This window comes from Pavona decussata, unplaced genomic scaffold, assembly GCF_977016875.1.
Source record: "Pavona decussata unplaced genomic scaffold, jaPavDecu1.1 SCAFFOLD_190, whole genome shotgun sequence".
NCBI classification, from domain to species: domain Eukaryota; kingdom Metazoa; phylum Cnidaria; class Anthozoa; order Scleractinia; family Agariciidae; genus Pavona; species Pavona decussata.
The window spans coordinates 1,550,001-1,577,088 of record NW_028145599.1 but is presented as its reverse complement, the minus strand read 5'-3'; the positions used below and the strand labels follow the sequence as shown (position 1 = coordinate 1,577,088).

The 27,088-nt window shown below is 40.1% G+C and overlaps 2 protein-coding genes and 1 pseudogene across 2 annotated transcripts in view; 2 read left to right on the top strand and 1 right to left on the bottom strand.

Moving 5' to 3' along the window:
• Nucleotides 1-2,052: 2,052 nt before the first annotated feature.
• On the bottom strand, nucleotides 2,053-7,978 carry LOC146462282 (uncharacterized). Its single transcript, XM_085085782.1, has 3 exons — nucleotides 7,855-7,978; nucleotides 4,743-5,044; nucleotides 2,053-3,515 (listed from the first exon to the last, which is right to left on the bottom strand). The coding sequence occupies exons 2-3, from the start codon at nucleotides 5,038-5,040 to the stop codon at nucleotides 3,364-3,366; spliced, it is 450 nt and encodes a 149-aa protein (XP_084941908.1). The 5' UTR covers nucleotides 5,041-5,044; nucleotides 7,855-7,978; the 3' UTR covers nucleotides 2,053-3,363.
• Nucleotides 7,979-10,499: 2,521 nt separating this feature from the next.
• Nucleotides 10,500-27,088, top strand: part of LOC146462280 (SH3 and PX domain-containing protein 2A-like) — a 23,370-nt gene continuing 6,781 nt past the window's right edge. Inside the window, exons 1-9 of the mRNA XM_085085781.1 lie at nucleotides 10,500-10,667; nucleotides 12,311-12,391; nucleotides 12,961-13,036; nucleotides 15,603-15,679; nucleotides 16,695-16,789; nucleotides 17,692-17,723; nucleotides 18,827-18,955; nucleotides 19,151-19,258; nucleotides 20,223-20,337. Coding sequence (XP_084941907.1) covers nucleotides 10,596-10,667; nucleotides 12,311-12,391; nucleotides 12,961-13,036; nucleotides 15,603-15,679; nucleotides 16,695-16,789; nucleotides 17,692-17,723; nucleotides 18,827-18,955; nucleotides 19,151-19,258; nucleotides 20,223-20,337 — 785 coding nt within the window. The 5' untranslated portion in view covers nucleotides 10,500-10,595. The remainder of the gene's footprint in view (nucleotides 10,668-12,310; nucleotides 12,392-12,960; nucleotides 13,037-15,602; nucleotides 15,680-16,694; nucleotides 16,790-17,691; nucleotides 17,724-18,826; nucleotides 18,956-19,150; nucleotides 19,259-20,222; nucleotides 20,338-27,088) is intronic.
• Nucleotides 23,374-27,088, top strand: part of LOC146462281 (uncharacterized) — a 4,656-nt pseudogene continuing 941 nt past the window's right edge.

The window sequence follows — 27,088 nt, the reverse complement described above, 5'->3', positions numbered from 1 at the left end:
TATTACCATAATACATGAAAACAGCATCATCGCTCATGAAGTTAATATTTCAAGTATGAAAATACGCAAAAGTTTGACACTGGTTGATAGCAAATGCGACAAAACAGTGACGGCCTGCGCATCTTTGAAGAAAGATAACTTGAGAATCCAAAAGAATTTAACAAGGAGGGAAAAGTGAGATCTTACTGTGGTTAAGAGCTTTCGATTGGCCATTAAAAACAATTATCTAACAACTTAATAAAAATGATCAGTGGGTTTAAACGCATTTCTCCGGTACTGTCTGGTCGAGCGCTTGCGAAAAGAAAGGCGAAAACATTTTTTTCTCAAGCTATCGGAAAAGCTACGTTGCAAAGAACCCATTAGTACTAAGTAATTTGCCAGTTGGTAATTGTTAATGGGCAATGGAGTTTGCTTTTTTTGTTTAATTATCTCACAAAAACAGGAAAATATGACAAGACTCTCCTTGCGAGGCCGAGCGGCTGACGCCAGCTTCAAGGCAAAATAGTCCAAACATTCTGTATCTAAACATCAAAATTCTAGGGGCAATGCACAAGTTTTTCTCTCACAGGTTTGGAATACATAAGGAGGATTCAATTACTCTCTGGACTAGTACTTAACTTTAACTCAACTTCAACTCTTTCATCATCTTACTAATGTAAATCAACTGACTACAGCATTTATCGTCTCCTTGCTCATTTGTTTTCTGGATCATTTCAGGTGATAAGTTTATTTCTATGACAAGATGTCTCCTTATTAAAGCTCTAGAGAAAGCTGAAGATATTGTGAATATGTTTGGCCAGAAAACTGAGTCAGGAGTTCGCGATTTGGTGTGAAATTTCGAGAAATTTCTCGCAAAAAAGTAATTATCAGTTCAAAAGAAAGTCCGTTTCCTCGGGCGTCCGCATATTTTGCAAGCTTTTTCAAAATTCTAGGTTGCTCAGTAAAAGTCTTCTTAACAAGGGTTAAATGGCATGGGTAAATTAAAATAAACTCCTTTGAATCATCATTTTGTATTTATCAATCATTTTAATAATGTTAGAAGCAAATGCGATAACTTCAGGTCAAGTTTCAGCAATAAACACAAACTTATAATTTTCACTGTTTTTTCACTCGGCGAAACAAACGCACTGATCATTTTTGCAGCTGAATATAACCTACTAATCTCAACTGGAACGTTTGCACTAAGATTTGACCTCGTCCCAAGGCAAATGTCAGTGTCACCAGTACTTTGTGTAATTAATAAGATGTAATTTTTCTGGCGCGGACAATCTCAGCTTTTCCGATCAGCGCAAGTACACGTAACTCTTCACTGCAACATTTTCAGCATAATTCATGGTTGAAAATAAATCAACACTTACCTATATCGAGAAAAGAAGATTAAAAGTCTACTCAGCAAGAAAACAAACCCCATCCGGAACCTGGCTGGAAAAAAAAAGTCGTTTGATGCAACAAAATCACCAGCGCCATTTTCGAAACTAGACAAAATCCCGCGCTTCACAGGAAGTGACGTCACGATGGCCCGTATCATCCGGACAGCCGAGCCCACGAGTTGACCTCTCCCTCCTGGTTGGTCGTCAGTATTGGGCTCCTGGCGGCAAACCGCTGACCAAAGGACCTGAGGACTCCGGTTAGGAGATTGCTACTTCATGAGCTAATTATAAATAATAAATCGTGTCATTAAGAGTGATGTTGTCATACAGAACCTATGATCAACTTGTTCACTCCATTAAAGCTCTTCGCTTTAATTGCGTGCTTTATAAACTATAGGGAGACTTGATAAGCTACCGTTTCAGCTCACGAAAAGTGGACTCTTCGAAATTTTTTTCTATTGGGGAGCTTATCTCTCAGTTTATCTGTCTCCTGTCAAACAGTATGTCTAATACAGCTGATTGCTGCCTGTTGGTGTTTTAGTGCCTCCGAAAGATCCCTCCATTACTCCCTCGTAACATATTCCTCGTAGTGTCTGCTTTGACATAACAAAGAGAAACGACTGAAATGAAGTATAGTCACCTCAGGATGAAGTTGATGTTATAAAAGATTTTCGTTGACCCATTAAGCGAACTCAATTATTTAATATCATGATTTATTTTTACACGTAACTCAGAATGCTACCAGAGCATCAACCAGCTACAGTTCTTTCGTATAAAAATAGATACAAAATATATTTCGGGAACGGTAAGCCTGCCCTAATTCAGTATTTTCTCAGATATCCCAAGATTATATCATCAACGAATTTAGCTATGAATTAACAACGCGGAGTGAGAAAAAGTGCTGGCTGCTTAAATCCGCGTACTTTCATGTCATCTTTTCAGAATTCGAGGAAACTCCACCTGAATTAAGGTCAAAAGAATTTGAGCCTTTATTTCAGTATTCCTTTTTGCTTTGATGTTGTCCTCGAATAATGTCTCCAAGTTATGAGTATTCGTTAATAGTGGCCACACTCAGTTCCTGTCAGAATAAGTGGAAATACTAATAGGGGGTTAGTAAAAAAAAACCGTGGTGCCACGTCGGTGGGACAGTAAGGTAATTTGACCACAGTAAAGAGACTTGAGTGCCGACGTTTTGAGCATTAGCCCATTGTCAGAGCAATTCGCTCTGACAATGGGCTAAAATGCTCGCAATGTTAGTAATGGAATCTCTCTACTGTGGTCAAATTACCTTCAGTTATCAACTCAGTTGTAACCATTTTTCCAATAGCTGTCCAAATTCCCGCGTGCTGAGTGGCTCGTAGCTATTGTCTATAATAGGAGAGACAATAAAAACTACCTTAGATGTAACGCGCGCGCTTTCTCAAGGGAAAATAAAGACAATTCCGCTCGTACGTTTTCCATGTTATTGTTAAAATGAAATTGACGGCAGTTTTCTATGGTCTATACTCTTTAGACAACAAAATGACGCCATAAAATGATCAAAACGTGGCAGTGAAACCACTCGCCTCCGGTTCGTGGTGCCACTTGAGCTTGAACATTTTATTACGTAATTTTACGGTCTATTTAACAATTATTCCACGAGTGCGCGTTGGATATGAGATGATAGATAGCCAACGAGGCACGTGGCACCTGGTTGACTATAATCATCTCATATACAACAAGCGTGAATGACCGAAATAATTGTTTTATTAAAAACGATCAAGAAATATTGCCAGATCTTGCTAATTTTGCTTTGCAAGAACAACCAGAAGACAATTTAATGGTCGCCAATTCTCGGGCATGGTATGATGGCTCGTATACCATGGTCGCTAAGCCAATCAAATTCCCGGAATTACATTATCATGATGCAGTTTTAAACAAAAGAGTATAGACAGTAGAAAACTGCCGTCCAATTGTTAAATTTTGTTTCATACTAATACTTGACTCTATAATATTAAACTATGGACCGTTTTCTCATCCGCAATTCATTTCTTTCCCTAACTAACGCTTCTATATCGTTAAGATCTTGTTCGCGAACGTGTTCATACGTTGTTTCCAGAGTTTTTCCTCGTTGTTCGTTTGCTTTTATAAAAGCGTTGGCCTCGTCTGCAAAAGAAAAATCGACAAGTTAAATAATTTTAACTGATAAAGTACAAAAAGGGGAAGGGAGAAAACGACCAGTTATAAAGCAATTGGCCAATAACAAAAGGTACATTATAAACATAACTGAGGCACTACAAGACAAATCTACATCATAGTTAATACAAAATCGGTTCCACGTTTAAAACGCATGAGTAATATAGAACACAAAAACGGAAAGCAATGTTTCTTAGTCTTCAAGTTCAAAAACATTGTATGGAGGTATTCCATCTTCCCACCATGCAACGAACAGTGCAACAACATTAGAATCTTAAAGGGGATCCCGCACTGCGTGTGCCTACAACGTTATCTCGTTGAAAAAGGCTCATTAAGGACTTTTTACGCAAACACGACGCCGACGGCAACGAAAATGTCAATTAAGAAGAGGCTTAATGAGCTAAACAATGCTGTACACGTGCATTACAAATTTTGATACATTTCGTCGCCATCTTCGCCCAAACAACACATGAGTGAAATGCCCAAATTCAAGGTTTTATGGAGAGCGTGAGTCGTGACAGTAAATTTTCATTCTCTGTGCTAACTTGAAGACCGTTCCCACCAGCTCTGTTACTGGATAGTTCGGCCACATTGTAGAAGTTGAACGCATTGGAATAAGCGCAAAGCAGTTCAAGTAACACTAACTTGTATTTTCAAGTTACGTTTTCGTTGGCGTTGCCGTCGTGGATGCGTAAAGTCCTCATTAACAGCGAGGAACGAGGCCCCTGTGAACGTCAACAGGTTTGAAATATGGACGTGTTTTACGGTTCTCTTTTTCCAATCTAAAGCTCTCCCAGGCTTCACAATTGACTGCAATGCTGGCGGGGTATTCAAAAGCTATTTTCGTTGTTTCCATTAAGTTATAGAAATGGAACATTTAAGTAGAAGTGATTCATTGAACAAAATCACATGACCAAACGTTATAGAGAACATGGAACACAAGCATCAATAGAGTGTTCACACTCCTTTTCACGCCAAATGTCTATGGATGTTTCTATTGATTTCATTATTGAACAAAACAAGATTTTTTATCACCATTTTTCGTTTTTAAAGTTTTCGCACGCCGCCATTCATCCCGGGGATGAGTGACCGTCATCGGGTTGCCCAATTATTTCACACAAAAGAACTTCTCCTTCCCGTGTTCGTATTCTTTTTCTGACTTAGATTAATCAGTGTGAGCTACGTTACTTTACTTACTGGACTGTCGCCCTCTGTAGAGGATGTCATCAAGCGAGAACTCGTTCAGGTGAGTTGGAGTCGTGGTCTTTTTAGGCGTGGTTTTTTTTGTTGGTGGTGATTTTACTGTTGGTGGTGTCTTTTGTTTTTGGCGGTCATTCGGCAGTTTTACCTCAGGTATAATCTTAAGTTTACTTTGCGTTGGTGCTTTGGTAGTGGAGAGTATTTCATTTCTCTGCGCTGGAACTGGAGAAACACATTGCACCAGACAAGTCAATACTAACAGAGGTGCGACCAGATGTGCGGTGAGCCACAACATCGAACTAGAAGATAAAAAATAATGATAAAACAAATTTAACTTGGTGCTTTCCATTTTCGAGAACAGTCTGGCTACCATATTTGAATGGAATTGGCATTTTGAAGGAATAGTTCTACAAAATCTTCAACAATGACCATTCCAAAATTGATACGCACCATTTTGAAGGAATTTCAAGGATTAGCCTATAATCAGTCTTTCAAATTGGTACATTCCGTTTACGAACTTACCACTGTTTGCCTGCCAGTTATATATAAAATGCCTATTGCCAATATCACTCTTATATTGTAAAAGAACGCGATCAAACCAATCGCCCGCACCAACGGACCAGCTTTACAAACAAGCGCGTTACATATATTAGACGAAAGTCGAGTTCAACAACAAGTGGAGATCCACTTTTTGTAAGACCTTTGTACAAAATGTTTTTTTCTGGACACTGCCGGAATAGATCCGCCTCAGCAAAACCAGTAGGACAGACACATGGGAAAAGGTTCCTAATCTGCCTTTGAAAATTCTTTACGTAACGCAAATTCCGACCGCTCAAGAACCAATCAGAATGCCTCTTTACGGGCCAATTGATGAGCGGTTTTCATTTGAACCTTATTTGAACCTACAACCAAAGTAATCACTCTAGCCAATCACAACAAACGTAAACAGCGCAATGAACCAATCGGAATCCTTCTTTTACGAACCAGTTTATAGCTAAAGCCTTATCGTACAGGCTGGTGTCAACAAAGAATTTGTGAGCCGTGAAAACAAAAATTCAAACTGATGCTTGTCACCAGACCTCCTGATACAGACCTCCTGATAAGTAATGCTAACTGTTCCTTCGCATATTTTCATCCGTATTTGGGGACTGACAATTCTTGAAAAGTAACCGGATAAAAAAGTTTATGTTTACGGCTAAATCCAAAAAAAAAAGACGGCCTAACAGCCACAGGTTCCCACGAAACTTCCCTTCCGTCCGGTGACAGATATCACAGCATTCAATTATCGTGCGTGCTTTTTTTCTTTCCTTGTTGTATTTTCTTTCGATTTTTTAAACAGTCTTAAACTAATACCGTAGAAGTTTAATAATCCTTTGACAGAGTTATCTAAAGTATACTGTCATGCTGTCAGGGCTTTCAAACTCACTCGAGCGAATGTATCAACTTATTTACAAAATCGAGTGTCAAGTGAAGCTTTGTTTATATATTCTTGAATGTGAGAGAACTGAGCAATCCAATGAAAACACGCCTGTTACACTGTAAATCAATCACTTTGTACTCAAGACCGTAAGACAGATGTTCCTTTCCCGCACTCCTTATGTAAAATGTGTACCAACCAAAGAAAAAGATGACGTGTGTGCTGCTGGACCTGTCATCTTAGAAAGCAAATACAGAAGAGATTGGGAGTTGGTTGTGCTTGCATTGATGGTTCCTGAATATCAATTAAATTAGTTTTCATAGTTTTTCATCCCAGCCCTCAATCAAGCCCATCTCCACCTGATCGGTCAACAAGAGCTTTTATAAAACTTCACTTGTTTGTGCCATGACTTCTCAAATGAAAGACTTTGAGGATCTCTTTCCTGTGGTCCTGTTTGATATTCAATATGCATTTTTTTAAAATTAATTTGCACCTCCTATAAAACTGACCGGGAAGTAGATAAACTACACAGAACACCGGACCAAAGAAAAAATTATTTCATTATATCACTGAGATATTTTTCGCACGTTTTATGGTAACTCATGAAGATGCGGGTAGGACATTATTCAGTATATTGAATCAGTAGATAGGCAAATAATCGCTTCCTAATAGAAAGCCTCTTTTAGAACGAAAGTGCGATAAAATTTCAGTTGGATCCCAAATTTTTCAAGTAGTTGGTAGGCCATAAAAACTTAACTGAATGGAACTAAGCCAAACATGAATCGAAATATATCTTCAAGAGCAGTATTAATGTAAAAAAAACATCTCTTAAGGAAAACGTTGCGAAGGACTTTTCGTTCAGACCAAACAAAAAACCGTATAAAAAGCAACATTTTTGTGAATATTTGATGCATAAAAACATAAATTTCTGTAACTTTTAAATCCGGTGTTTTTGTCGAGTAAGTGTAAAATGGGACAAAGAACTTCATTATGTCAACAAGCCATGTCCATTTAAACTAATTTGCAAGAAAATGGTTTGTGTTGGATTGCGTTTAACGTTCGACACCAGCGCTGATAGAGCATTTATAAACGAGAAGGGAAAGTGTATGTTTTGTCCTCTAACGATAAAATACTCGGTATTGTTTAATTTCTCTGTCAAAAGGACGTTTGAATGAAACAAAACTCAAGAACAAACAATGTAAATACAGCAGCGGTGAATTGAATTCAGTCGAATATCAACTGTTAATACTAAGCAATACTCTATTATGTAAAACTACAAAATGAAAGTACATTTTGACATGGTTTTCTTTTTTTTTTTACTATTAAGAACTACTCTCGTTGACGCCAAGGACCTTTCCAGAATATTAACTATATGTACTCTAAACGTGGATTACCAAGGCAATTAATTAGAATCTGAAAACCGAAATATGGATTCTTACATTCGACAAGCTTAGTACTTTACTCGTGCGAAGGAGTCAGGTTGAACGGAGACGTAGAAGTCTCAGATGCCGTCATCAAAAAGAGAGTTTTACCCCGTGAAAGGTTTCTACGAAATCATGTTGACCATACCTTACAAGTGAGCTTTCTGAACCTACGGAAGGTTAGCCATGGAAACATTAATCATTCTAACATCAGACACTCTTGGTAACAATAACCGATCATTATCACTTAAAACTTAAACTCTCAACTTACGTGATCAGTGCGATCAGGTCTCCTTCCGCTCAAAGGAACGTTCCTAAATAACTATCATTGAGTATTTCACAAACCTGACAGATAAAATGTTGTTATAAAATGTAGGCACGCCGGATTAAAGTTGAACCTTAATGAGAATATTTTATGCATGTACGCTGATGTTCACGTGCTAAGTGAGCAAACCCTTTCCTTTCAAAAGCAAATAATGACAGAACTAAGCAAACAAGATGAAGCTTTACTTTTCAAATTGCCAACATTTATTCCCTACCATGGCAACCAAACCAAAAAGTGGGAATCTCCTAGAAAAATGCTAAGTTTAATTCCATTTTTAGCCAGAGGATACATCCATATGGGGCAATTTATAAGCAATTGACAGAAAATCAAACAAATTCAATCTGATCAGTGATGTCCATCTCCTGCTCCGTTGAAGGTAAAGCTGTGTCAAAGGTAAAGCTGTGTCAAATTTTTGGCACTTCGAATGCGGAATCGTTGTCAGGTTTAGTTGCTTTCGATTTGATGGTTTTGGCCGGCGGATGAGGATGATGAGAACGCTGCAGCAGTCAGGCCCCTGAAGGCCGAGAGGAGATTGGATCGGACTGAAGAAAAGTACTTTGAGGGTTGCTTTGGAATCTATACACCAAGCCATCGGCACAAGCCTAGCAAAGGGGGCGGGGAGGGGGAGGGAGAATGAAAAGTGGGGAGAGAAGAGAGAGGAAAAAAAAAAGGAAAATCGTAACACGAAACCACGAATGAAGGGCATAAAACGGAACTGGGCAGTACGAGTATAATTGAGGGGGGAGGGGGAGGGAGAATGAAAAGTGGGGAGAGAGGAGAGAGGACAAAAAAAAAAAGAAAAATCGTAACACGAAACCACGAATGAAGGGCATAAAACGGAACTGGGCCGTACGAGTATAATTGAGGCCGTTTGTTCTAGCCGAGGTGTGATTCGAGCTATCCAGTATTAACTCCTATTTTTAAAAACTGGATCATTGTATAATGCAATTCGAGCGATTTGATTGGCTTAGAAGCCATGGTATATGAGGCATTATACTATGCCCGAGAAATAGTGACCATTAAATTCTCTTCTACTTGTACTTGCGAAACGAAATCAGAAAAATCTAGCAATATTTCTTGATTGTTTCTAATTAAACAATTATTCCACTCGCGCTTGTTGGATATGAGATGATTATAGCCTATCTATCATCTCATATCCAACGCGCGCTCGTGGAATAATTGTTAAGTATACGAAAAGTTGATGTTTATATAGTAAGCAGTGGAGCTACGCTATTGGTGGGTCTTGGTGGAGCATGCAAAACAAGAATAAATTAATTGAAAAAAAAAGCGTTCGTTGATTCTGTGTAAGATGAATTTCTGTTTTAAAGTTAATCCAGGAAGAACAAGACCGGTAAACTGACAGACTGTATACCAGATTGGCTTGACTGAAAATACACAAAAAAAGTTGGAAAGTGATTAATTTTCATTTTAGATTGGTGCATCAAACTTCAAATACAAATGTACTTGTTGGTTAAGATACTTATAAAAGTGATGCCAGTTGTACTTTTTGTGGAGAGTTTCGTGAAAAGATCTTTCACCTTTTCTGGTCTTAAGGTAAAACACAACGTTTATAGAAACTTTGAGACCCAAAATAGCCATTTTCATCTTCTTTCTTGATAAATCCTTTCTTTGGTTTTACAGAAGTCGGTAGAGAGAAGATCTCAATCTTAGTGAATTTTACGCCACATCTAAAACATTGTAACAACGAAATCGAACCTTTTCCTATTAACCAGCTTTTGCAATATCAGCCCGCACTCTTTCCTTTTCCATCGCCCCCCACCCCCCCCCCTCCCGCACTCTTTCCTTTTCCATCGCCCCCCACCCCCCCCCCCCCCACTCCTTGTACCTGAAAAGATTCAGCAGAGCTTATTCCGATTCCTTCCCTTTTTTAGAATAATATAATATATTATCTGATATATATTACAATACACTAAAAATCAATGAAAACAAAAACAAAAAACCAGCAAAACAAAAATACAACGCGATGTGTTGTAACTAAAGTAGTAAACAAGATGTTTAAAGTAGAAAGGAAAAGCAGTTTAAGAGTCGAGTTGCTTTTACACAGAACATGATGTAACCTCAGTATTATGGTGTAGAGCTGTGTGTGTTAATAAGCAATACAAGAACAAAAAGGAAAAAAAAACACACCTTCTTTTGGGGTTCTAAAAACTCGAAATGGATGCTGAAAGTTCTCATCATTATGTTTTTATTTTGGTTGGGTTGAAGTTAAGTTCAGTCTCTATTAATAGGGTAGGTTCAAGTGGTGTCCATTGACGGTCATATTGGCGGGTCAAACTGACGTCAATCCAGGACTTCCTTATCTTGTATTTCGGTTCCATCAGCTTGCGGTTACACGTTCGTGTTGTTCAGCTTAGATGTCCTTTCCTTTACCAAGGTCTTTGCTCGTTTTTCATTGGCTGATTTTAGCTTCCTTATATACTTGCAACGAAAAGAAGCATATCTTTCAGAAATCTGCTTCGTGAAGTCTTTACTTGATGGGTGGGGACGATGAGATCACCAATGCCGGCGGGGGTGGGTGAGACTCTGGGTGAGGTTTTCGTTTCCGGCTGTTCGCGGGCTCATTCCCTTAATCAGTTCATGATCTTTGAAGTTTATCGCTTTCCGTTCGCCTTCCGTGTGATATTTCGTTAGAACGTTTGGGAGCAGTTTAATTTTGTATATACACAATGTCGCGAAGAGTTTTAACCGTTGTGAAAATCGTTGATATTCAGAAACGGAAAATTCCAAGCAAGCACTACGTAAGTACCACACAATATTTAATCGATTTCAAGTGATTGGTAGTACCGTGGTACGATAGCATAATTTGTATGTTTTTTTGATGAAATGGATCGTTCCAGTGAAGCTTAATTACTAATGCTAGAAGGTCTATTGTACATTCTGTTTTGCAAATTCTTCGAGCATTTAAAATAGGGTTTTGTTGTTTACACGAAAATGCAGTTTGACGATTAGAATGATCGATCGAACGACGAAGGTAAGCTTAAGCTTTGGATACGTTCACTGAGATTTTCGTTTTTCGAATCAAAATGATGGAAGTTAACGTACGTTTTGTTTACAAGATATGCAACATGCATACCCTTGATGGACGAAAATTCAGTTGGATTAGACGCATTAATTGCACGGAAATCCAGCTCATGTATGCATACATGCTTCCCTAGCTAATCAAACGCATGTATTGATGACATCTGGTGATGGGGCCACTACAATTCTGAGATCTTCAATCATGTAAATGTTTCTTACAAGTATGGTAAATATGGTGGCATGATTCAGAAGAATATCGATTCGTAGTAAATTGGACATGATTAGAATTTTCAGAGGGGTGGGTATACTGTGGGAAGGGTATGGAGATTTTGCAGCATGCTGAGTAGAAATTCTATGATATGGCCAGTTTAACCTGGTAAATTCAGTTAGAACTATTTGCTTAACTCAATCCCACATGCGTGGTATGTCAAAGATGCCAATGTTGCAGTGGTTTGTCTAACTTAATTGAAAGAGATGTACATGTATGTAGTCAGGGAGCTAACTATTCACAGAGTGATGGTGTGTCTTTGTTATGCTTACTTTGCATTGCATTATTTAACGTCATACCAAAGTCATGTTTTGAGTGAGCAAAACCTGGAGGTCTGGGGTAGTAGACCGACACAAAAAATACAGAAAAAGAAACAAAAATTGGTACAAGTAGGAGCATTGTTGTATATGCAACAGCCACTTAAAACGTCACATTTGCCAGCATATTTACAAAATTAATAATTCAAGGAACAATAACCTGAAATGGAAGAATAAATTCCTACAAATTTATGAACCTATAATCCTCATACAGCTCCAGAATAAATGAATTTTCAAAGATAATCCAATCAGATCTGATAATTTCTTATTACACAAAGTGCACAAAGTAAACCCGCAGTGCACAAAGCTTTTCAGGTGGAGGTAGGCCTTTAAACACCCATTGTTGAACAATCATTTACTAGGCAATGCTCAGAATAGTCCAAGTGGTGGCTACAGAGTATGACATACCGATCTTGGGTAGATATGCTATTTATTACGTAGGACCACGTACTGTATACTGTATCATTGTGTCCAGTGATTGACTGGTACAGACCTTTTTTTTGTGTGTGTAGGGGGGAGGGGGTGGGTGCAATGTTTTTTAATCAATCTTTAGGGACTAAAATGGATGAATTTTCTTCCACTAACTTGTAAGATATTTCTTTGTTTCCTTTTGCAATTTGCCCATTTTTCTTCCACTGTCAGTTCGCTCTGCAAAATGTTTTATTGTGTGTTTTAATCCAACCCTCCCCTGAAAAATTAAATTAAATATACCCCCAATATGCTTCCAATATAATTTTGCTGTCCATCAGTTTGGTTGATTAAACAATTTTCTTTGTAGGTTTATGTCATAAATGCCACTTGGTCTGATGGAAGTGTCAATGTTATTTACAGACGATACAGTAAATTCTTTGATCTTCAGGTTTGTAAAATGTTACCAATCTAAAGTAGGGTCACATCAATTCACTGAATTCCAATTGACAGATTTCTCTTAATGGAGTTTTTAAAGCATCAGATCAAGTAACACGCATGGTTTTCACAGCAACTTCCTCTGAGTGCCAGGGGTAGCAAACGGTCATTTTAAAAAAATGTGCAAAATATTAGTCAAATCTTGTTAGTCTTGCTGCGTTATTTTTTTAATGAAGTTATCCCAGAGTATTGGTTTAATGCTGGTCTCACCATCTCATAAAGTCTCAAATCTACCATTGGCTAAACACCTAGTGTTACTCATACAGTCCATAACAATATTCTTATGTAGTTTTTGGAAAAAATACATTTTCACCTGCATTGGAAAAAAAAGCATTTTTTGAAGGAGAAGTCTATCCTTGTAAATGCCCAAGTTCTTTGCAGCTGAGTCTATCCTTGATAAAGTCTGCAATCTAATGGAAGAATTATACTAACCTCATGCATCTGCAAGGCATTATGCGTTGGAGAACTGTCATGTACTTTATAAAGGTCAGGTAATCTAGTCATTTCATATTTTAAAAACAGACCAAGCTTTTAGAAGAGTTCCCAGATGAGAGTGGTGTGAAAGATCCAACAAAGAGAATTTTGCCATTTTTACCAGGTGCAGTAAATCTACATTTTTTCAGTATCTTACTGGCATGCCTGAACTGTTTTACAAATATGATATTAAATTAAAAGGTATTGTGGTTGGTTCCTATGTTGTTTTATACACACTTCTGATATTAATTCTCTCAAATCTGTTTCACTACATGTAATTTCTGTTTTCAGAAAAATAAGTAGTACCTAATACCAGCAAATATCCACACCCTCCCCTCCCCTCCCCCACTCCCCACAAAAGGGGCTAAAATTCCAGGGGGTGGGGGTTCTCAAAGATCAAGCAATTTGTAGAAATTGTTAAAGCTAAATTGGAATTTCAGAAGGAGTAGGTGGGTCTTAGAAAAAATATCCTTTCCATGGGGGGATATTTTCTGGAACTACACAATTCTGCAAAAAAACTTTTTGTGTTATATTTAATAAGAGCCGTTTTCCTTAATGTCTAGCCTAAGATTTTTATGTTGAAATGTTTCATGAAAAGAAAGATGTAATGTATGTAATGTTCATCATAATATCATGAGGGTGGGAAAGAAAAAAATCTGAGTTCTTGAGTTCTTGAGTTCCACTGAGTTCTTGAGTTCTTGAGTTCCACTGAGCTGCTGACAGAGAGACTTGTGGTGAGCTTGGCCATTTACTAGGTTTGTACTTAGGTAACTTAAAATTTTCTAGTGCTCACAACATTTGGCCTTTGCTCGGTTTGCTTGCATAATTTAGATGAGTGCTTGCTTGTTCGTGCTCACAAAATTTTCATAATTGCTCGCATGCTCGGATTTTCGTTAAAGTTTACTCGATTGCATGAAATTTTGTAGGTTTATTGGTACTGAGAAATAAATGCATCTCTGCATGGTACTGTGAATACCTGGAATCTGGTTGTCAAGTTCAGTTGAAAGCACATGACAATAACATAAGTTAATGTGCTATAATTAGGACTACCAGGTGCATTTTAAAAAAATCGTGTGAAATTAAAAAATAAAAGATTTGCTGCAAGAGAGAAATTTACAAAGTGTCCACTGCTTGCCAGTTGTATTTTCTGAAGTGCTCACTGCTCAAAGACAAATTTGATCACTGCTCGTGCTCGCAAAAACCTGCAATGCTTGTAAAGACCATTTGATCCCCCTTTACCTTCTTTAAGTATCTTTCTTTATATACGTGTATCATCATACACAATGTTGGTTTTTGACAATGTATGTAGAATGCATACCCTGTAAATTGTTTACTGTAGCTTGGCTTACCTTGGTCCTCCCTACATGGGTCAGTGATTTAAGAGCATCTGACTGGTGTATGGAAGGTCATGGGTTCCATTATGATTGGGGTGTCAGATTGTTTCTAATTGTCCAAATTATTTTTGGTTACAAACTTTGGCGTATGGATAATAGATTTATTGAGTAACTGACAAATTTACAAATAATGAAAAATAATTATGCCATAGCCTGGAAAAACAGCTACAGGTAGGCACCTTTGTCGTGAGTGAAACACTGGAAATAAAAAGTAATCTGCTCTCACAGGCTAGTCATTCATTGTGGCTGAAAAATATCTCAACCATTGGTTTTCCAATGTGGACCTCAAGCTAGCTCAAATAATGTCATTATGGCTTCTTCTTCACATATCAGCTATAAATGCCATTTACACAAAAGGAACAAATATGCAAACATTTGTAACTCGAGTTAATCACCTCATGATTCCAAACAATATCACACCTGACAAGAATCTCTTGACTGATTTGTTTGTTTTAAGCAACATTTTATGGGATCATTTTAGGAATACATCATCCAGAAGGGTGCGATTATGGTTAAATCGGAGAATAGCAAAAAATGAGTTTTGAGATACGATTCTTCCGATTCTCCGATTTTCCTACTTGGCACGATTCTCCGATTATTCGGATTCTTCCGATTATACGATTCTTCCCGAAACAAGCGCACTACACATGAAATATATCTCTTTCTTTAATCCATTAGCCGAAACAAGCGCACTACACATGAATATATCTTGTTCTTAAGGTAAAATCGAAGAATCGGAAGAATTGCAGAATCGGATAATCATTTCCAAAATGTCTTATGGTAAAATCGTAGAATCGGAAGAATCGTAGAATGGGATAATCATTTCTAAAGTCTCTTAAGCTAAAATCGTAGAATCGGAAGAATCAGAGACTTCAATCGTAAAATAGGTAAAAACCTTAGTGGTAAATCGTAGAATAGTACGCCTAAATCGGACATACTATTCTCCGATTTAGCCATAATCGCACTGCTCTCACATCATCTTGATCAGGAAAAACCTCATTTTACATTAACTTTCAACACACAATAATTATTTACATATGCGACTACAAAACTAGTCGTCGGAAGACCTCATCAGTTGGTCGCCACGTTCGAACATAACTACAAAACTAGTTTTGTAGTCGCATATGTAAATATTTGTGCATTGAAAGTAAGTGCAAATGAGTTTTTTCCTGATCAAGATGATGTTGAGTAATTACTTTCCTGGTTTCGATAAACAAAATTTTGCAGAGATTTTGTGAATAACATTGGTAAAATTGATTATGTGTAGTTGATTTGCTTCAAACAATATGCCTGCAGGTAAAATTATCTTTGGAAGAAGCCATGTGCGAGATGTGGCATTGCGAAGAAAAGACCCAATCAGCGAATACTGCAAGGTTAGGCATAATGAATAAACTTGTCATTGTTGGAAAATTACACTGTGGTAAGCTTGAGGTCAAACAAGGTTCTTTAGTTATAATTAGTATGTAAGTGCACAGACCTGAAAGAAGATTTTTTCAAGGATCGAGTCCTTGCATGCAAGGATTGTTAGAGAATGTTCAGCTTGTCAAGAGCCAGTGGTAGGCCAGGGTACTCAAGCAACTGTCATCAACCCCTTTGTCCAGATGACCTAAGATTTCAGAGACTGAGCTTTGGTCTTGTAATTTTTACCAGAAAACAACTTTGAACCAGTGTACAGATGAATGTGGCAATCACTGGTTTTGAAAAGGACACTGCTTAATTGCATTAGCCATTGTAAAGAACAAAAATGTGCTAATTGTTTTCAAGTCATAGTGATTTTGATCACAAGAAAATGGTAAAACAGGAACTCGATCTGAACTTTTATTAATAGACGTTTTTCACTATCATGTGGTTTATTTTTCTTTTCTTATACATAATGTCACGTAAATAACATTTCTACCCCATTCTAGCAAGATACAACAGCAACTGGCTTACAATAAGACAAAAGAATCTTAGGGATTCTTGGGCCCGTTTCTTGAAGGACCAGATAAGTTAACAGTCCTGACAAGAATTCTTTCAAACATGTTTTTCATTAATTGGCGATTATTTATAGTGAAAACTTGCCCAATGTGTGACAGTGTATATAGAATTATAGCTGATTCTGAAAGTTAGAATTTAAAGTGAATAAATACATGTTTTAAATCTCTGTTTAGGAACCTTACCCGCAAATTACATGTACTTTACATGCCTGATAACTTCCAACCAGGACTTTAGAAAAACAGATCCCTGGAAAATACACATGTCAGTAGTTACATGTATTCCCTTGAAAGTTTGAGCAGATTCAACCTCAATGGAGTGGAGTTGCCATGAGCTCAAGAACGTTGCCATCAAACTGAAGTTAGAGCTTGAGTTTTCCAGTATAATCACTTCATGTTAATAATCATGTTTCAGGATCTCATCTCATTACCTCCAAAGATCTCATCTTGTGATACTGTTTTGAAGTTTTTTGAGCCAAAGGCAGATGACATAGACCCACCTGGCAAAGAGTAAGTAGAATCCTCATTAATCTTAAACAGAATTATTATTCATTCTTAGGGTTAAGATTTGTCATGAAGTTTGATATCATAGCCATATAAGTAGGTTCTTAACTATCATGAGAAAACTGATGGTTTTATTTTCAGTGAAAAGTGGTCTGGACCCTTCTATACTTAATTGTCACTTCCCAGGTAACAATATTTGAAACATCACTTTTAACTGGCAATCACAGCAAGTTACAATTCATGGGGAAGAAAACAGACTTTTCTCATTTCACACCAAAACGATGTGGCATACCATAGCAAATGAAAATATCTAGTAACTCCCCCACCCCCCATCTTATAATAGTTATGAATGTAGTGTAATGGCTTTGCTCCCAAGAGTCTCCTGTAGGTCAGTGTTAGAACATCCACACTACTCTGAAAAGGTTCATATCAAATGTCCTGTCTGGAGAATTTAGATTTTTTTCCCATTATTATGCCTGTGTGGTTGACTGTTAGATAACATCTTTTTCATTTTTTTTTTTTTTTTTTGAATATTAACTTCTTGAAATCTCTCTGCTTTGTCCTTCAATCACCAGGTTTAAAACCTACATGTACTGTACCATCACATTTTGTCTTCCATTGGATATAGCCTCTTACGCAGACGTTCTTTGGCTCGTCACATGATGCAATCCTCCAGAGTGTGTCACATGACGAGACAAATAACGTCTGCGTAGAAGGCTTATCTTAACAGTATGCAGGATGCTTGTCACAAGAACTTACTTTAATGGCCTTAGCTCTCATGAGTCTCCTGTAGCTCAGTGGTAGAGCATTTACACTAGTAAACAAATTTTTTTGGGAGGGTGTGGATTGTTGTTGGAAGATAGATTGAAAGCTAATTCAAAATATTAACCTCTGTGTATTTTCTTAAGCAAAGACAAACGCAAGAAAGAAAAGGATTCAGGTAAAGCACAGGAAGCCCAATCTTGTTCCTCTGTTGTATGTGTGTATTACTGTTTCCGTGCCCATTTATCAGTCTGTTTTTACACAATTTAGTGACATGTAAAAGAGAGCCATACAAATGCAGAAACAGTCATACATTTACAAAGTCATAATCCGGGTCATAATACTAAGTGTTGGTTTGTTTGCTTAATTTTCTCAAACGTAACTTGACTCTGTTTGGTGATAAAAGCATTGCACATGTACATGCAGTGTACCAAGGAGGGTATTAAGAAAAGCTTTGTTTGAAAGAGGCTACCTTATCAAAAACTAATAGTTTGAATTTCATTGGAAGCGACACCTTGGGGATACCTTTAAGTAATGGTTTCTCGAAACCGTTACATGTTTACCTATCCAAAACTACATCTATCGAATCTCAAAAGTCATGACATTAAAAGGCTGCTGTGAAATGCGAAAAGTAACAACACGTGACCAACACACCGCATCTGGCAGGTGCAAGCAAGGTCTGGTAAAGGTCAGGCATTCAATTCCTATTGTTATACCTCCGAGCTCAAATACGTGTTCTGATTGGAGGAGAACGTGTCACGTGCCATGGGTCAAAACTCACTAACTCCCTAGGGAGAACAAAAGTCACTAACTCCCCGAGGAAACAGCAATTTGAACTTTAGACTCGCACATGATGAGGTCGTGTACCTTCAAACCGTGGCAAGAAAATAACTTTTTGCATTTATGGCAGCTAAACGCTTTCAAACAAGAACTGAAGACAAAATTCAACAGCTTCTTTGGGACAAAATCCCGAAACATACTGACAAGGCCACCCACAATGCCATGAAAACGTCGAGAGACTTCTGCAAAGATCAAAATTTGGACGAAAGCTTTCAATTTTTAAACAAAACAGACCTTAACTCCCTTCTCAGGAAATTCTAAGGTGACACCCATATATAATATGTTCTATTTTTGAGTTGGGAGGTAAAATAGTGAGTTTCGTTTCCCCGAGACCCTCAATGTCTCCCTCGGCGAACATTGAGGGTCTCGGGGAAACAAATCTCACTGTCTCCCCTGGGGACAGTCATTAAGTGTTTGGTGTTTTTTGTGATATTTTAACAGCTGAGACAATAAGTGGACCTGTGTTACTTGAACAGTATGTGGCCATTGCAGACTACAAGAAGCAGAACAGAAACGAAGTCAACATGGTGGCAGGAGATATCGTGGAAGTTATTGACAAGAATGAAAATGGTAAATTTATTGTTACATTCTACTTGGGAGCCAAGTGAAAGAGAAGATAAGTGGCAATTTTCACGAAAACGTGCTCAAATATTGTCGAGGTCTTTTGTTTTATTCCACAATTCGTTTTTATCGGAAAGCTAAATTTCCAACAGAGGATCTGTTCTGACTGGTGTTTTGAATTTAGTTGGCCGAACTTTGTTGTAGGTTGGTGGTTTGTTAACGTGGATGAAGAGCAAGGCTGGGTCCCAGCGGCTTATCTTGAGCGCGAAGATGGAACAACAGATGATCTTGCAAATCAGCCGGGTGTGGAAGGTGAGAGACAGACACTATAGGTTGGTGATTAGAAACGACAGGAGCTAGAGCAACAGTAAAGAGGTGTCCAGTTTCTCTGCCTTGCTCGAGTCAACATACAGCTTTAGTAGTTACGTATTGCGATGGAGGAGACTGACGTTATGGATGACCATCCGTCACCAGTATCCTCCGATCCACATCGTACGTAAGCAAACATATCGTTCCCCAAAAGTTGGATATAACGAGCATACCGGTTAAATTACACTATGTGTGTAGAGAGAATATTATTTCAGAGGCACTTGCCAAAATTGAAGCCCTTTTATTGTAAACACGATGATTTATGGGGGTTTTGAAATTTGACAAAATTAATTAAGTTTCTTCCCTTGTCCCTATATATTTGCTGCCGCAGCGAGGGAGCCTGAAGCGGCCGAGCAAGGCAGCATTCTAACCGGCACAAACATATATGTATTGGGCTTTTGGGAGGTCAGCGATTATTAATCAATAAATCATGCTACTCTTTGAACGTGGCCGCCCTCTGCTCTGCATAGTTTCCTTTGTACAATTATACAGTTACTTTGAAACTGACTTTTTGAACTGGTGATATAAATGAACTGTAAATAAAAGATTTCAGGGTGAAAGAGACCAAAGAACTATAATTACATCTTCGCTGAAGTTGGGAGAGTCGCTGTTAAGATATTTGCACCCCAAAATACAATGGGCCAGTTATTTAAACAGAGTCTAACTTAGGCAACGGCTTAAGACAATCAGTGGGCCTCCAAATCTGTTTATAAGTGGTTTATTTTAAGTAGATAAATAGTTTTCTAGCCTGGGATGCAAGCCTTCTTGGTACCGTCAATAGCAGATATAATTGTTGCCAAAATTGAAAATGGCTTAGAACGTGGTTTTGTTAAACACCGTCTAAACTGTCTTTTAGTAACTGACACAATAAGTTTAACCTTTAAAGTTATATCTCTACATTTGGCAGAGAAATTTATCGCGACGTCAGCTTACAAAGCAGAACTTGATGATGAAATGTCGTTTGAACTCGGTGTGTTGGTGACTGTGCTCGAGAAGAACTTTGATGGATGGTGGCTTGTGCGGTGAGTCTTTTACACCCAATAGTGCATTCTCATCCTAAATTTCATCTAACTAGTATATGTAATAGGACTACAGGCTGTACATGCTGTCCAATTTGGAAATAATTGGATGAGAAAAAGAGGCCGTAGGCCGAGTCCAATGTGGCAGTCCGAGGAATTTTTTTGAATCCAATTATTTCCAAATTAGACAATCATGTAGTCGTATTACCTATTAATTATATTGTGTATTATTTAAGGGTAAAAAATAATGCTGATTTTGTCAGGAATATATTATTTCAAAATATCTTTGGTATCCAAATTAATAGTTAATTTTGATCGGTATCCAAATTAACAAATAGTACAATGGTTGCTTGAATGGGACTTCTGACTAGCAATATAATTAAATACCAAAATATAAGCAGTACTACATGAGATGCACCCTGTAGTCAGCAATGGCCATGGTTACTTTCTAATCCACAAAATCCCTTGTTCTCCTGTCCAGGGGGAGTAGGCCAGGATGGCGCAGTCGTGAGAACACTCGCCTCTCACCAATATGGCCTGGGTTCGATCCACGGACTCGTCGGTTGAGTCTCCTCTGATTTTCTCCTCTCTTCAAAAACAAACATTGTCAACTAAAGACTGTCCCCAATTAGTGCTCTTTGCCGGGTCTCTGCTAAATAAGTACTGCTCACAGAACTATCAAAGTTAGAACCACCTACTGTAAGTTAGTAAAGTAAAGCTTGGTTTTCATTAGCGATGCAAGCACAAGCGCAAGCATAAGAATGCTTATTTCACCGTGAAAACGGCCTCGATGCAAGCACAAGCACAAGGGTCAAAATTTTTCGTTTTCTTGTTTGTGCTTGTGCTTGCTTCCCATTTGTTTTCACTTGACATAAAGCTCTTATGCTTGTGCTTGTGTTTGCGCCTGTGCTTGCGTCGCTAGTGATAACCAGGCTTAAACAATACCCAGTGAAATACCACAGGAACGTACTGTTGAATAGCCTTCATTTAAATGGTCAGGAATCAAAAGTTGGAACCATCTTGTACAGCATTACAGACAACACGAAAGGAAAGCACTAATCAATAACCTTCACCTGGGTCTCACTTGGAGAATGTAAGGGCCGGGTATTTAAGCGAAGTCTAACTTAGACCGTGGTTTAAGACAATGTACCTATGTATCTCTCTTATAACCGGGTCGTTCTAAGTAGATACATGTGTCTCGTCACTGATATTTTCCTTTTTGACATCGTTCAGAGTAAGCAGCATTTAAGTATTGGAGTTGGCCATATTGAAATCGGTTTAGGCCACGTTTTTGTTTAACCCCCTCTGATCTTCATGTAAATGACCCCCCCCCCCCCCCCAATCTATCACATTACATAAGGTTAGCCTCATCAAGCGTAGCGTGTGTTTGTTGGAAGTTCAAAGAATTTTTATCCTCCTGGTATGAGATCGCGTAGTCATAAATCAACCAAAAATGCATTTAACTTGCAAAATAGCCACGAAAAAGCTTGCTCAGTACTTTCTAGGCGAAATTTGACTCTCAGAGAGAAAAGGTTAACAAATCTATGTGTGGTCAAACTAACATGTCCAGGTGGCAATAGAAAAAACACCAGCAATTGTCGTTACAGCTACCCCTTCAGCAGAAACGAAGTGAACGAGTCCATATTTCAGTTGATTGCTTTGATCCATGTGCATCGTTTCTTTATCCGTATGTCAGAAACTCGATAATAGCATAGGGCTTTTAATGTTTATTTTGTCACGAACTGCCAATCTCGATTGATACTAGTGAGAGGTGGATTATTTTGTAGTAGAAAAAAACTGATTAAAAAACCTGAAAGTGAAAACTGAGGACGTTGTGGGCCTTTTTAATCTATTCCCCACACAAGTGGCACCTCCGACGGGACGATCAAGAACTAAAATGGAGGAAAAGCAAAAGGAACTCGAGACAGAATTGCAAGTACTAGCACTTACACGCTCCAAGACTGCTGCAATCGTGGACAAGGGCAACCTCGACAAAATCCTTTGTCACGAGGAAATTTTGAAGAAAATCGTGAATGACATCGAAGATCTCAAGGTAAACATCGAAAAAGCCAAGCTTGAGGCTGGAAAAATCATCGAAAATGTGCAGAAATGGGGAGCAACTATAGAACAACGCACCGACGAAGCAGATTTGGAGATATCTGATTTAACTCGCAACCTTGAAGAAGCTGCGACGAGAGCAGAGGACTACAAGCGTGAGAAGGAGAAAACTTTGCTCGATCGGCAACGAGAGGAAGAACTAGAGTTTGAAAAACTAAAACTTGAGCAAAAGGCAAAAATTCAACAAACAGAGCAAGCCGCCGCAAAGCCAACCAGCAAAAGCAACGTGAAAATGCCAAAACTAATCATCACAAAATACGACGGCACCTATGAGAAGTGGCTCTCGTTTTGGAACAAGTTTGAAGCTGAAATTGATTCATCTGATCTGCCAGCGGTCACAAAATTCGCTCATCTGAAAGAATTGCTGGAAAGTAATGTTTGCGAATCAATCGACGGCCTTCCCTTTACTTCTGAGGGCTACCAGCGCGCCAAGAATATTCTGACTTCAAATTACGGCAAGATAAGCGAGATTGTAAGGGCATACATCGACAACTTGAATGCCTTGCCAGTGATAACCGGATCACAGCCTAGCAAAATCCATAAATTTTGCCAGACTTTGAACTACAATGTTCAATCTCTTGAGACGCTGGGTAAACTTTCGTCTTGTTTTTCTTTGGTGCGTGGTGTGCTTGATAAGCTGCCGGGAATCAAAGCCGAACTCGTGAGTGGAAAACTAGGATGGCAAGACTGGGGATTCACGGAACTAATACGAGCTCTAGAAGAATAGAAGGCGATTCATCCACTGGAATTAGCTGAGAAAGTTAGCGGAAAACCTCAGGCCCCGCCGCCGCCTCGTCCGCCTCGCCACAGAAGTTTCTACGCGCAAGAATGCGAACAAGCCCGCGCGCGACACGCGTGTGTTTATTGTGATTGCGTGACGCACAGATCTTGGGAGTGCGATAAAATCACGTCGCCTGCCGAACGCCATCAAATGGGCCCAAACACAGCGCAAACAACTGCTCTAGTAGAGCTTCCTGCGTACACTGCAAGCAAAAGCACCACTCGTCTATCTGTGACAGACAAGGAAGAACAAGTCAGCCTAGAAATAATGCTGGAGTCCCATTGACAGCAACACAAGACGGGGAGAAGGTTTACCATCCTATAGTTCTTGTCAAAATAAATGGCGTAACCTGTAGAACACTACTGGATACCGGCGCAACCGTTTCTTACGCCTCTGGATACCTCTTAGATAGGCTGAAGCTGAGACCAACACGCACACACACACGCCGTATTCAAACCATCGTGGGAGTGGTTACAAAACGAAGCGAGATCTTCAACGTCCAAGCGAGCGACACGAAAGAAGAGTATGCCATTCCACTGAGCGTGACGAGAATTGACCGAGCCGAGTTGCTGTCTGTTGAAAACCCAAATTATGCGGTGATGATAAGCAAGTACCCACATCTGAAAGGAGTGTACATGGAGGACACAGACTTGAAGAAGATGCTTCCTGTCCATGTTATTCTTGGAGCGAGTGACTATGTGCGAATAAAGACCCGTGAATCCCAGCGAACTGGAGCTATGGGTGAACCAGTGGCAGAATATACTAGCTTTGGGTGGACCATCATGTCACCAGGGACGGAGACAGACCTAGACAGCATGTTCCTAGCGCAAACGGCCTGCAACGATTATGAAGAGCTGTATAGAATGGACGTCCTTGGACTTGAAGACGCACCTAGTGGCGACCAGAGCGTTGTGTACGCTGAGTTTCGTGAACAGCTTAGACGCAGTCCTGATAGGTGGTACGAAGCACGCCTTCCTTGGAAAGAAGACCACCCTCCCCTACCTTCGAATGAATCTGGGAGCTTGAAACGCCTGGGAAGTCTAGTACAACGTCTAAAGAAAACAGGTCGACTGGACGAATACTATGCGATAATCCAGGACCAACTAAGGAATTGTGGAAGAGGCAGACATGCCAGCCAATGGGAAAGAATTTTACATACCCCACAAAGCTGTGGTGAGGGAGAATGAAGAGTCGACCAAGATGCGGGTAGTCTACGATGCCTCAGCCAAAGCCCATAGCTCCGCGCCCTCACTAAATGACTGCTTGGAGGTTGGACTGCGGCTCCAAAATAAACTTTGGAAGGTTCTAGTGCGGGGAAGATTCCATCCTGTGGCTCTCGCTGGTGATATTCGCAAAGCCTTTCTCCAAGTGAGAATTCATGCACAAGACCGAGATGCTCTTCGGTTCCATTGGTTAGACGCTAAAGATCCACAGCGAATTCGGACTTACAGATTCACTAGAGCACTCTTTGGCTTGGGACCCTCGCCTTTCCTGCTAGGAGGTGTGATCCAACAGCATCTGAACACTTGCCGAGATGAACATCCCAAGTGCGTGGAAGAGATTGAGCGTGAGCTATATGTGGATGACATATTATCTGGTGGACCTACTACCAAAGAAGTGAAACAGAAGAAAGCCATAACAACTGAGATATTTGCTCAAGCTACTTTCCATTTGCACAAGTGGCACTCAAACGTGAAAGAGCTGGAACTGGATGACGTACCCGCAGACAACGCGAAAGAACTGGAGCCGGTTACAGTGAATGAGCACGAAGACGACTTAAGCTACGCGAAGCAACAGCTAGGTGTCCAATCTAGACAGTGTGGACTCCTGGGATTGAAGTGGAACAAGTTAACCGACGAAATTGGGGTCCCTTTTCCCCGCGAACGTTGCTCAACCGACGAAAAGGGGGATCCTGGGAAAGGTGGCTAAGATCTATGACCCTTTAGGATTAGCCGCACCTACCACTCTACAAGGAAAACTGCTATACCATGAGGCTTGTGAAGAGAAATGCGCATGGGACGCGCCGCTATCTGCAGAGCTAGTACAGCAGTGGAAGAAGTGGGAGAGTTGTTTACCTCAGCAAATTAACTGCCCAAGAGCACTGACGAGTGCTCAACAGCCTATCGAGAACATCGAGCTTCATGCCTTTAGAGACGCTAGCGGAAAGGGCGTCGCGGCTGCCGTGTACGCCGTCGTCAAACAGCCGACTTCAGTAAACCAGGGCCTCGTCACAGCAAAGGCAAGACTGGCGAAGCAAGGGTTGACAATACCTCGCCGAGAACTAGTCTCGGGTCACATGGCCGTGAATCTTCTAAGCAACGTACAAGACGCGCTACAAGGGTTTCCTGTATCCTCCCTACACTGTTGGCTCGATAGCAGCGTCGCACTACACTGGATACGCGGGAATGGAGACTTCAAGCAATTCGTGGCAAATAGTGTCCGAAAGATTAGAGAGCATGGTGACATTGCGTGGAGACACGTACCAATTAAGGATAACCCTGCCGACCTTGCTAGCCGCGGTGGACCGGTCACAGAAGAGAAACAACTGTGGTGGAAGGGACCAGCATGGCTCAGTGATCCTAGAGCATGGCCCCCAGACCTTGTTACCGTACCCACCGCAGAATCCAACGCAGAAGCCAAAGTGATAAAGGAAGTCTTAGCCACAGCCCTATCATCAGAAGACGAGTTCAGTGTTCTGATGGAGCAACACAGTCTGTTAAAAGCCTTGCGCGTGTGCGCATGGGTGTCCAGGTTCCTAACTAATTCCAGAAACCGGAAGCCAAGAAGAGTGAAAGGACCGCTGACCACCGATGAAATGAAGTACCAGGAAACCTGGTGGACTAGACGAGCTCAAGAGGAAGGCAGAAGTTCGAAGAATTTCGAAGCAGACAAGTTACAGCTGAACTTGCAACCAGACAACAACGGAATACTGGAGTGTAGAGGACGAATCGTCGGTGTACACCCTATCTACCTTCCTGATGGTAACGCATTCACACACAAGCTTGTTCAACGAGCGCATCTAGCGACCCTTCATGGGGGAGTTACACTCACAATGACCAAAGTTCGGGGGACTCACTGGATCCCACGCCTGAGAAAACTTACCAAGAAGGTCATTAAAAGCTGTTGGGGCTGCAAGAGATTTCGAGCCCAAGCCTACCAGTCCCCACCGCCAGGCGATCTACCAACGACCAGAACCCAAGGAGTGACGCCCTACGAAACCATCGGTGTTGACTTTGCTGGGCCCATAAAGTATCAGGTGACAAAGAAGATGGAAGGTAAAGCCTACCTAGCCTTGTACGCCTGCGGTCTTACCAGAGGGGTGTACCTCGATCTACTTCCGAGCTTAGAGACAAGCAAGTTCCTCGCAAGTCTGAAAGGTTTTATAGCCAGACGTGGACGCCCTCGCGTAATCTACTCAGATAACGGAAGCACATTTAAAGCAGCAGCGGATTGGCTGAGGAAAGCCATGAAAGATGAGAAGTTTCACACCTGCCTTTCAAAGCTGGACATAGCCTGGAGATTCAACCTTAGCCGAGCTCCCTGGTGGGGCGGCCAGTTTGAGAGGCTGATAGGCGTGTTCAAGTCTGCCTTCCGGAAAGCAGTGGGGAACGGTACTTTATCCTGGGGCGAATTATCGGACGTTGTGCTTGACGTTGAAATTGCCATGAATGGACGTCCCCTGAGTTATTTGGAAGAGGACGTCGAATTGCCAGCACTCACTCCAAGCTCCATGCTGCACCTTCGGCCGAGCCAACTCCCACAGCTAAATGTACCAGGAAGGAGGAACCAGATCTAAGGAAAAGAGCCAAGTATCTCTATAAGTGCAAAGAAGCGATGTGGTCCAGGTGGACAAGA